The following is a 12,500-nucleotide window of genomic DNA, read 5'->3' as shown; positions in this document are numbered from 1 at the left end:
AATCTCAAAGTATTGCTATGAGAGGCGGTATGATAAATCGATGTTTTGAGCGCAAATTCCCTTGGAATTCCAAGCTGTATAAACCAACCAAAGGAAAGCAAAATGATGATTTTAAACTTTGTTATATAGAAATGAAATGATTAGAAATTCATGAAAGTGAATTCTATATGAATGCAGAAAGCCTGGGAGGACAAGTTAAATCCTCAAAGGGGCATTTCTAACTTCTTTGTGCTGGTCAAAACTCGCATGCAAATTCTAGTTGATCGTCGGGCGAAATTTTCGAAATTCATCGGCAACAATTCCAACCCAACAGACATTTCAAACAAAACTTCTATTTAGTGCTCCTGGTGAATGGCTGTACATTAAATAACTGCTTTACAACAAATCAAACAGCAAATCGCGCATTCGTTCCACAATCTTTCTTACCCAACTTCGACTGTCCTGGATCTGGCTTGAAGTGGAAATATAATAGCAGCAGAAAGAATACCTCTAAGGTAAGCAAACATTTGACCAAAAGAATGAAGCGTTTCTTCCACAAGGCCATGGATTAAATATTCTTTGCCCACCCAACACCAAGTTGGACGCAAAACTTGCCAATTATATATTCCATGAAACAGTTTTTTGTTCGAAATATCTTTAGGCTATATTTTATGCATTGCATGACTGATAAACGCATTATCAACTGACCAAAAGCTATAAACGAATTATCGAGAGCATTGTGTCAAGTAAACAATGACCCTTAATGACCATTGACCATCAAGCCCTTGGCTTACGGACCAACAATGCTCAAAGGAGCGCGAAAGCGCCAAGTTGGATATACAATAAGAGACATATGAGACATAAGAGTACTTATGATCATTGGTGCATTCACCGAGTTTTGAAGGGACCATTTGTTTTTTTTTTTTCGTTATGTCGTGTCAGTCACTGATCAACTGAATGATTTGCCCTTATAAAAATTGTAAACGACAGCCCTTAATTTAATTAATACGGGTATTCACTCGTTTGACCAAGGAAAACGTCATACTTTTTGAAAAGCGATTTCAGTCGCAAATTAGAATGCCCATTACAAAAATTTCCATTGGTATAGTTTTTAATAGGCTGTTTTCCTGCATGAAAATATTTGAGCAAGAGTTTTTGCAAGTCGTGTACTATTATATACGTTTTTGTGTATCAAAGTAGGAAGTCCTTTTCTGTAAGGGAGAGCAGCGGTTCTACAGGCCAATGACCGTGAGCTCGCTAAATCCCAAAGTATTGCTATGAAAGGCGCTGTGATAAATCGATGTTTCGAGCGCGGTTTAATTGACGCAAACTTCCTTGGAATTCCAAGCTGTAGAAACCAGCCAAAGGAAAGCAAAATGAGAAGATTAAAATATCTTGATTCTAAACTTTGTTACATAGAAATGAAATGATTAGAGACTGAATGCTATTGAATGCAGAAAACCTAGGAGGACAAGTTGAAGCCTCAAAGGGGCATTTCTAAGTTCTTTGTGAAGGATAAAATGCTGTTCAAACCTCGCATGCAAATTCTAGTGGATCGTCAGGCGAAATTTTCGAAATTCATCGGCAACAATTCCAACCCAACAGATATTTCAAACAAAACTTCTATTTAGTGCTCCTGGTGAAGGCTGTACATTAAATACTACTTTACACCAAACAGCAAATCGCGCATTCGTTCCACAATCTTTCTTACTCAACTTCGACCGTCCAGGATCTGCCTTGAAGTAGAAATATAATAGCAAGAGAAAGAATAATAACTCTAAGGTAAGCAAACATTTGACCAAAAGAATGAAGCGTTTCTTCCACAAGGCCATGGATTAAATATTCTTTGCCCACCCAACACCAAGTTGGACGCAAAACTTGCTAATTATATTCCATGAAACAGTTTTTCGTTCGAAATATCTTTAGGCTATATTTTATGCATGGCATGACTGGTAAACGCATTATCAACTGACCGAAAGCTATAAACGAATTATCGAGAGCATTGTGTCAAGTAAACAATGACCCTTAATGACCTTTGACCATCAAGCCATCAAGCCCTTTGCCCTTTACGGACCAACAATGCTCAAAGGAGCGCGAAAGCGCCAAGTTGGATATACAATAAGAGACATATTGTCATGATATTTTAAGTATATGGCGGACTCTAAGTGCTTAAAATCATTGCAATCACAGTTAAAAACAATATGCCTTTCACACATTTCAAAATCATTCATTTATCTCGTACGGGACATAGTACTGGACTAGTGAAGTCTATATTATGCGAGAGTAGCACATAATAGCCTAATACAGAAGCATATTAGCCTAAGGCTGACGAACTTGTGGCCCTCAATCACACCAGACGGTAACGCCAGGAACTCGGTGAACCTGCCCTTTTCGATAGTATGAGAGATCTTTAAACCCTGGGTGCCAAAGGTTCAAGAGAATTAAACGCTACCTGAGACCAAGGCATTGACCGAGGACTGAAAAAAAATTCCCTCGTGACACATGCCGGGAGACTGAGTTCCATGCTTGGCCAGCCAAGCTCACGCTAGGGAGATTAAGAAACTATGAAGTCTACGGAATGGCTATGCCACAAAAGAACAACTGTCGAAACAGCTGTCGAAACAAAGGTTTTTTTGTTGTGTGGTTGGCAAAATTTAAATATCATTTGAGAGAATTGTTTATAAACAATGAATATCCCTGAAGTTTGCATTATTTTAGAGGAATCTTAATACATTGTATAGATTTTAGATTGCGTGAGGTTTGCAAGTGCATGCCCATGATGATCGTTCTGTAGAATGATCGAACTTCGGAACATTTACAATGCGACGCCCCCTACCGTGGCCACCTAAGGGGGTGTTTACATGATACCGGTACGAGTTTCATTCTGGTACGAGTTCATCCCGGTTCTTACTTATCGCTCTGTATTTGTTTACATGATACCGGTGAAAAATCTCATACCAGTACAACTCATACCGTTATGAGTTCATCCCGGTAGTTGTACCAGATTGAAATTCTCATAACGGTATGAAAAGTTATACCGGTATCATGTAAACGCTACATTGACTCCCATTGCGGTACGAGTCATCAAGTTGTGGTGGACTGGGACTATTGACACATGCGTTTTGGTTCATGCGTCATCCCTGTGTCAATATTTGTGTCTTCCATGTAAACGCGGTATGAAATTCACAACTCGTACCAGAATGAAACTCGTACCGGTATGAGATTTTACATGTAAACACCCCCTAACAATGTTTTTACAAATTATCTGCCGACCAGGGTGTGCGAATTTGATTGACAGTCATGCCACCTTGCAAAGTTCGCACGGTCGTAAGCTGAACACCGTTGCATGGGTCGTTGAGCTGACCTATTTACACGTAGTTGTCAAATGTGAAAGTTTTTCGGGTGGCCACGGTAAGGCGCGTTGCACTTTAAGAAAAGACAAGACTTGGGAAGTTCTTAGAAGAAAGAACGTGTGATTCAGTCTTTTGTGAAAGTTAAACTCATCGACAAAATGAGCTTGGTGGTAAGGGTGCCTAAAAGGTGGAAGGGCCTAATGCGCAACTAGCAGCATTGCACTGAAGGTAACCATGGCAACCATGAGAGCGTCAACCACCAGGCACTAGTTCAGTGGAATACTTACCGAACCTCATACTTACCATCAAAGGGAGGGAGGGATGGGAGCAGGAACAAACAGGTATTGCAGGCAATGAATGCAACTGGTCCGCAAAGATAAAGCAAGCAAGAAAGGAGAGCTAATATATGCAATCACATGTACCAGCCCCTGAAGATTAGCGGCCGCCTCACATACGCATACGAGCCTGGGGAATGACTGCTGGCCAGCAAGCCCCGTCTCGAGGTTAACTTTGCCTAAGTATTAAAAGTAATTTAGCCACATTTGGTCGAGTGAGTATTGAGTAGGGATAAAAAAGGGATTGTTATTGTGAGAGTGTTACCTCACCAGCTCACTGGAGGTAATTCTGTAGGCAATTCTTATCAGTCGGCAGTTCAAGTTGTGTTTGGCAGACACCGACCAAATCTTCATAAACCCATATATTTCTATGAGGTCAACGTTTTCCTATACTCGTCTGTATCAAGAGAAGATGAGGTAAGAGAACGAATCCCCACGCCCAATCATAGTTTTCTTAAATTTGTTTTTAGTTTCGCAAAGTTATTTTAAGTTCTCGTTTCTAATGCGTCGCAACTTTAAAATGTCATTACGTCAGTTGAACTGGCCAATCAGGAGCCTCTCTAAAAAATAACTGCGTAGCTAAAATTGGAAGTGGCCCATGTATGGGGCATCCGTTCTCTTACCTTATCCTCTCTTGCCCTTATTTAGATGAGACGGTGATCGAACTGGCGACCTCCAGTTCCGAAAGGCCGCACACGAACCGTGTGGGAGTCTCATTTACGGGAAATTTATCTAATAATAAATCGGCCCGTGTAAAAGCCGTGACAGGAATATAGAGCTGTTTTTCGCTCTTGGTGATGGGCTCCTTGCACCAAAAACGATTATTCATAGTGGTCCATCAGTTGTCCGCCTGGAGTCATAAGCTCCTATCTGTACTGCTTTACTTTGTAGTGGTATCGTTGACGCAATAATCGTTGACCTCGAGCTCGCGTATCTTCTTGTCTCTTGTCTCGTTTGCAGTTTAGAAATTCTCAGAAAGCTTGTCTTAATTTTGTAACTTGTTTTCAGAAGAAGATAAATAGAGAAATAAATAAGATGTGAGAAACTTAGATTTTTCTGAAAGACAAACTCAGATGCTTGGCAAAAACCAACTTCGATTTTAAAACCCAAAGAATTTAAGTCCGATTTAGTAAAAAAAAAACTAGGATGTCCCTTGAGAGCTTTTATAGCTTCCGTAGGTTATTTAATTTTAAGCGAAGGCCAGATGCCGGTCATTCAAAATTATCAGTACAGGAGAATTAAACGACAAAAATTGAAGCAAAAAAGACACCCCGACCCCGACCCCAGGCATTACAGCTCGCACATGTAAACTTGTATACCACAGTTGAACTACTGGTTTTTTCTTCTCTTAAGATCGGCAACATGTTCGGCGTGAAAGACCCTATTCCTGGAGGTCTCCGTTCAAGTGTGGCGAAGTAGAGTGAAGCGGTTCTTATAGAGTTGAAACGGGTATGATTTTTGTCTTCTTTTTTTTCTCTGCTACCACAAGTCCTGGGACACAGTGCCCGGATTTATCTGATTCACACAACTTCAGGTAAATCTAAACGACGTGTTGCCTGGTGACGACTTGTGTGTAGTACTCAGCTCTCCTCAATGAATAAAGCCGGGGAGGCATAGACTTCGACCGCTTCGAAAACAAGAAACAGATATAGATAAAGATGTCTGCAATAATGGCGGAAAGGCTATATCGAAGGTAATGAAAGTTGTCTATTTGTTACTTTGATTTCGTTTTGAAGTTCTGTGAAAAACAGGCGCAGTTATTATTTTACAATGTAAGGAACAAGGAATTACGTTTTAAAATACTTCTTTTTCATTTCGTCGCCTTCATTATTGCACAGATTTACGAATTTTAAGGATGCAACGGGAGAAAACGAGTTTTTAACCTTAACTTTGAATGAGCTCAGCTTAACAACCAAACTTAATTCAAGTAAAATTTATGCTTCAATTTGTAATAGTAAAAGTGCGGAAGTTTCATATCAAACGTTTATCTTGCAACACATATAGCGATATTATTAATATGCCAACCAGAGGGTATAATTGCTGTTGAAACAATAACTTATTTTGTTCCGTGGTTGGCAAATTTCAATATCAAAAGAAATGTGACGTAAATGTTTGTAAACAAGAAACATCATGGCTAAGCCTGACATTCTGTCCTCTTGGGGCAGGGGTATTTTGCAGAACGCCAAACGCTGAATGGCTGGCTTCCAACTATGGTAGTGGATTTCTGCAGTAATTACTGTTCACCTGTAGGTGCGGGACCCGGGTAGGTGAGGTACCCTGCCTTCTCATAGTAAAAAAAAGTGAGCCTTCACATGCACTATTGAGAGCACCAGGGTGCTGGGGTAAGGTTTCCAAATGTTCAAACTAAAGGTAAATGCCTGAATGAACATCACCCCAGTCAGGCGTGGTACCCCACCTTCAGCATTTACATGGAGAAAACCCACCCCACCTAAGTGGGTTACCTGGCCTGGCTGACCGGGCAACCTCCCTCAGTGAGGTGTACTCCACCTCTCATGTGAACGGAATCAAGAAAAAAATAGAAATTGTATAGAGAGATTGGTTACCCCACCTCCATGTGAACAGACCCTTAGTGCTGATTTCTAAAATGGTTAGCTTGTGGTTATTGTGGCATATATATGTACAGCTATCACCTTCAGATGATGATTTTATAACCTAACCTAACCCTAACCCCGAGCCCCCTAAACCCATAGTTAGCCTTTAAAATTACTCCAACTGCACCATTCTGCAACTTTTGTAATTTGTCACTTAGTTGATCACTTTAGCCATCCCAGACGAGGTTACAGTATTCAAAGTGCAGAGCTGCAAAAAATTTCCCGGCTGGCGCCGGTCAAATTGTCCTTTGCTCGGACATATCCCATTTTTGGCCGGACAAACATCGAGTACGTCTTATCGCTATAAAAGTGCCCCTCTCCCCTTCACATGATGTTTAAATATGAAACAAGTACATTTTCAAAGCATTTATTGTACACGAGCTTCGATCTCAATGCAGGAAAAGTGGAACGCATGGTACAGCAAAATCAGTATCACATTTGTGCATACTTCTATTGCTTCAGTTCTACGTCTTATATACGGTTAATAATGAAGTTGATGAAATTGACTGAGGCTTACAATCTAGTTGATTTTCATCATAATATATTATGTACAAGCTAACTGATGTGCATTTACAACAATTAAGAAGTAGAATCCACGTCCACTGATTTGACACAATTTGAGGTCGGAATTTTATGAACAAGGGTAAATCTTAAAATGTTCACTGCTATATCTTATTAAAAGGGACCGGGGAAATGATACTAACAGACAACTGTCTTTTTTCCATTTAGAATACTAGAACGACCGCCTAATTTTGCTACTTTTCGTCAATTTCAAGTCTATACTCCATGGGGAAAACATTACCTAATCCTTGCGACATATGACGTCTGTAAATCCAATTCTTATCTACATTACCATCACTGAAAAGCTTCTTGGTAACCAAGCTTTTATTCGGGGCGTGCTGGAAGTGATGATTGATTTCTTCCCTTTGAGCCTTTTTAATCTAAACTTACTGTATTTTTGCTTCAGTAAGGTTTGAAAAGAATTTTTCAAATATTTTATGTAAAGGACCCACGCATCATGGGCGACACGTAACACAATGAAATCTGAGGTCAATCGTTTGAGATGAATCGCGTATATAGGCCAGGTATAGTTTACATCTTGTCATATGTGAATTTACTGTTAAAAAGGTTTGTTTCCTTGGAAAATAGAATGTTTAGTCAATCGCGGTATTTATAGCTTAAGTGATTCACACAGAAATGTCGACAAGAATCTAAACTTGCTTTCTTGTTATTGTTATTTTCACACTTAAATTTTGAAGACAAAGGGTGCCATGACCCTTTCCCAGACACTGAGAGGTTTTGTTGTCCTTCTCGCATCATGTTTACAAAAACCCACACGGACTAATAATAAAGGAATTCACACCCATGACCGGTACACATCTGTAAGACCCGCTAATTTGTGGTGACGACTTGGTGAATGACAAAGCGAAAATTTGCAATGACTGCCGGAAATTCTATGACTACTACGAATCATTTATTAAAAGTTCTTGGTCTTATAGTTATCTTTTCCCCTCCGTTTTCACAAACGCCAATAATATTGAACCTGTAAATATTTAAAATTTGAAACTCTAAATTTTTTCGCTAACAGCGTAAACAACCGGACAAATTGTCCGGCCATGCAAGGATTTGACTGCACAAAACCTATTTTTGACCGGACATTGTCCGTTGACCAGCCGTTATTTGCAACCCTGAAGTGAGGTTGAATTATAGGGTTATAGACTAGTACCACTGTAGATTGGGAGATAAGGGGCCTGATACGTCTAATTAGGGTACCTAATTAGCCAAAGCTATCATCTTACACAATTCATTAGCGTGATTAGAGCAGAAAAGCCGATCGATTGTTGATATTGAGACCATTATTGATCTTAAATAAATGTGGCCAAAATACCAAAATAGGTATTTAATAACCGTTTGTGCTATTCTTCCAAGCAGATGAACCTGTGTTTTGGATACTATGGGTCAACGATACACTCTGCTCTTTACGGCACGTGAGGGTCGTGAAGATGACCTGCGCTGGGCCCTCTATGACCGAAGAATATCCCCTGATCTGCGAGATCCTGACACTAAGCAGACTGCTCTGCATTTGGCAGCTGCTAGGGGTCGTGTTGGCTGCGTAAGACTCTTAATGGAAGCTGGTAAGGGTCATGGCTGTTGCCTAGTGTTGTTTTATTCTGTTGATGATTTCAGAACAGTTAACGATAATTATTATTTTCCGAAGGCGAGGTGTTTAATTGTGTTAGCATAATTAGATATAATTAGGTGATTATTTTTAAAAAAAATTGTTAATGTGCATTTTCTTTAAAAAAACATTATAAATAAAACTTTGTGTGACACCTCGACAAAATAGCTTGCGGCCATTTTGAAGAAAACCTGTGGGTGGGTTTATTGCGTAATGATCACCTCAAGTGCAACCAATCAGTGCAGAGAATTTTCAATAATCATATAGGTAATTATACTAAGATAATAATACTGTTTCGAAGAGATATTAATCTGTCAGTGACACAGGCATACTCAGAAAAAATCTGTGTGCTCCTAACAGGAGTTGAACCTATGACCTTGCGATGACTCGTTCAGATGCTTTATTACAGAGCTACAGTAGACGTGTGGGAGTGAGGCCAGTAAACTAGGTCATGTGACAATCACCTTGCGTACTTCTAGTGACTGAAATGTCAAATGGAGGCATATAGCAGTGATAGTAAATGTGATGGAAAATAGTAAGTATAGGAAATCGTGTCAACGCAAGTGCATTTTGTGATTGCTGGGCACGAGTGATGTTTTGAAAGGTCTCAAAATTGCACTTGTCGTAGGCGAGTGCAATTTGAGAACTTTCAAAACATCATGAGTGACTAAATCACGAAATGCATGAGCCAGTTCATACGATTTTTTATCATAATTATACTCAATCAAAATCACACCATCGCTTTGTTTCCATAGCAACTTTTATATTGCACTTTATGCATAATTATGTCATTGACCAATCGGAAACACAATATTTTGTTGAGTATATATACCGGTAATAAATGATGAGGGCATAAATTGTGATACCAGTATGCATGAACCATTGTAGTTTAATGGCCCAACTCCCACGTTGGCATTTTGATGAATCAGTTGGTTTTCTTTAGGGGCAAAATGTAATGTGCAGGAGAAAGATGGCCTAACTCCCCTACATCTTGCTGTTTACCACGGCCATGTTAAATGTGTCAAAGTGTTAATTGAATATGGGGCTGACGTTAACAGCACATCAAGGTGAGGTTTTATTTTAAAACATTGGAGCAAAGTTCTACAAAATACAGGGCCTTATTTGAGACCTATGGAAGTGCTGTTTGGCTCATTTGGCTCAGCAGTGTATGAAAGAACGAATTATAAATATTGGGGTCTTTTAAACTGGTGGCCCGTTTGGCTATTTTGGCTCAGCAGGGGATGAAAGAACGAGTCACAGCCTTCTCAAAACCGGCCGGTCAACGGCTCAATGAGCCACCTCCTCAGAAAGTTTGACCGTCTCCTTCCAGTGAGAAAATGTCTTATTTAAACAGACGTCACAATTTTAGCTCTAAAGTAAAGTCACTGGAGATGATATAAAGGCTTAAAAAAATGCTTGTTTGGCGTACAAATTGGCGTCCGCAATATTTTTTCGCGTGGAGCACGTGAACTGTTTAGTAGTTCTTATCAGATACCATGCAAAAGTGTCAATTCCATATGTGAAATTTCGTCACTTTAAATCCCCCAGATTGCATTAAATTGCATCTGTGAGTGTCTAAATCTCAAAAATTTCCTAGGGGAACATGCCTAGCTGGCGCCCTTTGGGCACTCGCTTGGGTGCCTTTGGCACCAAAACCGTCTCTACTTTCCTTATAACCTGCTCCCCAAAAACATTTTGAGAAGGCTGGAGTCATATAAATATCTGAATAGTGGGGTCTGTTTAAAGCTGGTGGCCCGTTTGGCTGGGCAGTGGATGAAAGAACAAATCAAATAAATATTGGGGTATGTTAAATTGGTGGTTCGTTTGGCTCAGCAGTGGATGAAAGAACGAGTCATATAATTTATTTGGGTCTCTTGTACTGGTGGCTCGTTTGGGTCAGCAATGGATGGCAAAGGAGCCCGGCTCGTCAGTGGAGTCTCTAGATGTGGCCCTGAATTTTGTAGTTTAGCCAAAACATTCTTGCTTGCATAACAGCATCATGCACGTTGATTAGTGTGGAACTTGCAGAGTTAGAGGTCTGCAGTTTAATGCACTGAAATTTCCAGTGTCAGGTTTGATGCTGATCTATCTCACTGTAGTTAAAATACCGGTACTCATATTCATCTCATTAATAATTCATGAAGGCAATGTTTTTACGCCATATCTGATGTAGATTTTCCTTCATAGGCCTTTTTAATCACACGGTTGTTTTTGCACACTGAGTACTAAATCTATTGTCTATGGCCAATAAGACCGCAGTGCAAATAAGGCCCTTTCACAAAGAGTTTTCATTCGTTTTCTTTCTGAACCCATGCACCTCTAAGAGTTTGCCACTGATGAGTAAAATCATCTGGCATTTAAGGGAAGGAGGGGAAGGGGGGGTGGCTCTCAACCTCCAAACTGTTGCCATAGATGCCTTCAAGTGGTCATTTCTCAAGGCCCTTTAACACTACAGTTATCCTTTTTGCCAAGTTGTTCTATTTAACATTTCTTTGTCTGGTTCTACTCACAACCTTTTTTTCATAAACCATATGACCAAAACAGAAGATGCCAAAAACTCAGCGAGATAACTATGTTTTTCACAAATTGTTAACGCAATAGTATGAGAACGTTCTAACACCACATCTTTAGCATGGATCAAAAAAAGATTATTTCTAAAAAAAAATTGACATCATAAAAGCCTTCCTTTGAGATACTATTCAAAATATCAGTTCCATTTTTTTGTCCAAATAGAAATTCCCTGCTACAGTTGACGAAAAATAATGGGACAGTTCTCATCTGGTGAAAAAACCACCTCTTCCTTTCATTTCCTGAGAGTTTTTTACGTGCTTTTCTCTCAAATGCACGATAGAGGACTGGGACTAGTTGTGCATATGCCTTCTGATTGAAATCACGTCCGATTTCCATTGGAAAAGTTAGTTCAAAGAACCATGCATGGCTAAAAAGCTTCCTTAGCAGCCATTGTCTTTCTGTATTTAAGAGCCACCCCATGAGTCTCACTTTCACAAGGGAAAGGGTTAAATGCGACATATTTTAAGGACGGTGCCTACTATTGTTATAATGGGCGTACGTTCTGTGAATCTCGAGATACGCGAATTTCCAGTGGGTGGTGCTTATTGACACAGGGATATTTCTGTGTGGTTCAAAAGTGTGCAGAGAAAGCAGAACTTAGCAAGTGATCTTGGCATCAAAAAAGAAAATTGGGGGTAGCCACGCATTTTTCCGAGATAATTAAGCTTCAATTTGGAAAAGAACTCCATACATTGCTTTGTATTTTAAAGCTTTTTACAAATATTGTTGATTAATTATCTTCGAAAAGTGCATGGTTACCCCCAATTTTCTTTTTGGATTTCAGTAACACTTGTTAAGATCTACTTTTCTCACATCCTTGAAGTAAACCGCGCAAAAATACATGTACAGTAACTTTGAATTAGGAGACACCATCCTTAACTTTAGTGGCTATTATTTTAGGGTGCTTAGGGGAAATCTTTAGGTAATCATGAGTTTTAGACTAGGAAATGGTAATGTGGAATTCCTTTACTGATAAAATTATCATTACGTCATGAACAAGATGATTTTGAGCAAAAACGGCCTTTATCCAGCCGATTTGCCATAAACTTGAAAATTGTCAGGCAGACTTTTTTCTGAATTTTTAAAAGTGTCCATCCACACTTCTCTTTCCTTTTGCTGTATTTTTTTTTTAATGTTGTTCAAGTTGCTATTGCAATGTTGAGGTCTACTTTTCGGGCATTTTGGGAGTCATGAAATATCATCATTTTGCATGACATAGCCCCTTTAATCAAAACAAGCAGTGATATTGATCTGGAAACCACCAAGAAGTCAAAAGGTCAAGATGGTGGACTCATCAAGTTGTGATTTCCATTGGATTTTTTACGTGTAAATCATCCCAGAAAGGGCAGCTAAGACGGAGGAATGTGTCAAGCCATATTCAGAACCTACTTTGTACCTGGCTCTGAAGTGGCATCGGTTTTAAAATTTTAGCTAAATTGCATTATTACCTTTACTCTCCAATCAGATTTGG

General features: G+C 39.5%; 1 protein-coding gene across 2 annotated transcripts in view; it reads left to right on the top strand.

The window, feature by feature from the left end:
• The first annotated feature begins 5,228 nt into the window (after window positions 1-5,228).
• LOC138051513 (ankyrin repeat and SOCS box protein 13-like) overlaps window positions 5,229-12,500 on the top strand; it is a 12,803-nt gene continuing 5,531 nt past the window's right edge. The window contains exons 1-4 of one of the 2 annotated variants that reach the window (XM_068897731.1): window positions 5,229-5,360; window positions 8,212-8,414; window positions 9,402-9,525; window positions 12,495-12,500. The exon at window positions 12,495-12,500 is cut by the window's right edge and continues 138 nt beyond it. In XM_068897731.1, the coding sequence (XP_068753832.1) occupies window positions 8,234-8,414; window positions 9,402-9,525; window positions 12,495-12,500 (311 nt within the window). In that variant the 5' untranslated portion in view covers window positions 5,229-5,360; window positions 8,212-8,233. Of the gene's footprint in view, window positions 5,361-8,208; window positions 8,415-9,401; window positions 9,526-12,494 lie in introns of both variants that reach the window. The other variant, XM_068897732.1, reaches the window with a different exon arrangement.

Source organism: Montipora capricornis, chromosome 6 (assembly GCF_036669925.1).
Source record: "Montipora capricornis isolate CH-2021 chromosome 6, ASM3666992v2, whole genome shotgun sequence".
In the NCBI taxonomy this organism is placed as follows: domain Eukaryota; kingdom Metazoa; phylum Cnidaria; class Anthozoa; order Scleractinia; family Acroporidae; genus Montipora; species Montipora capricornis.
This window is presented reverse-complemented; position numbering and strand designations above follow the sequence as displayed.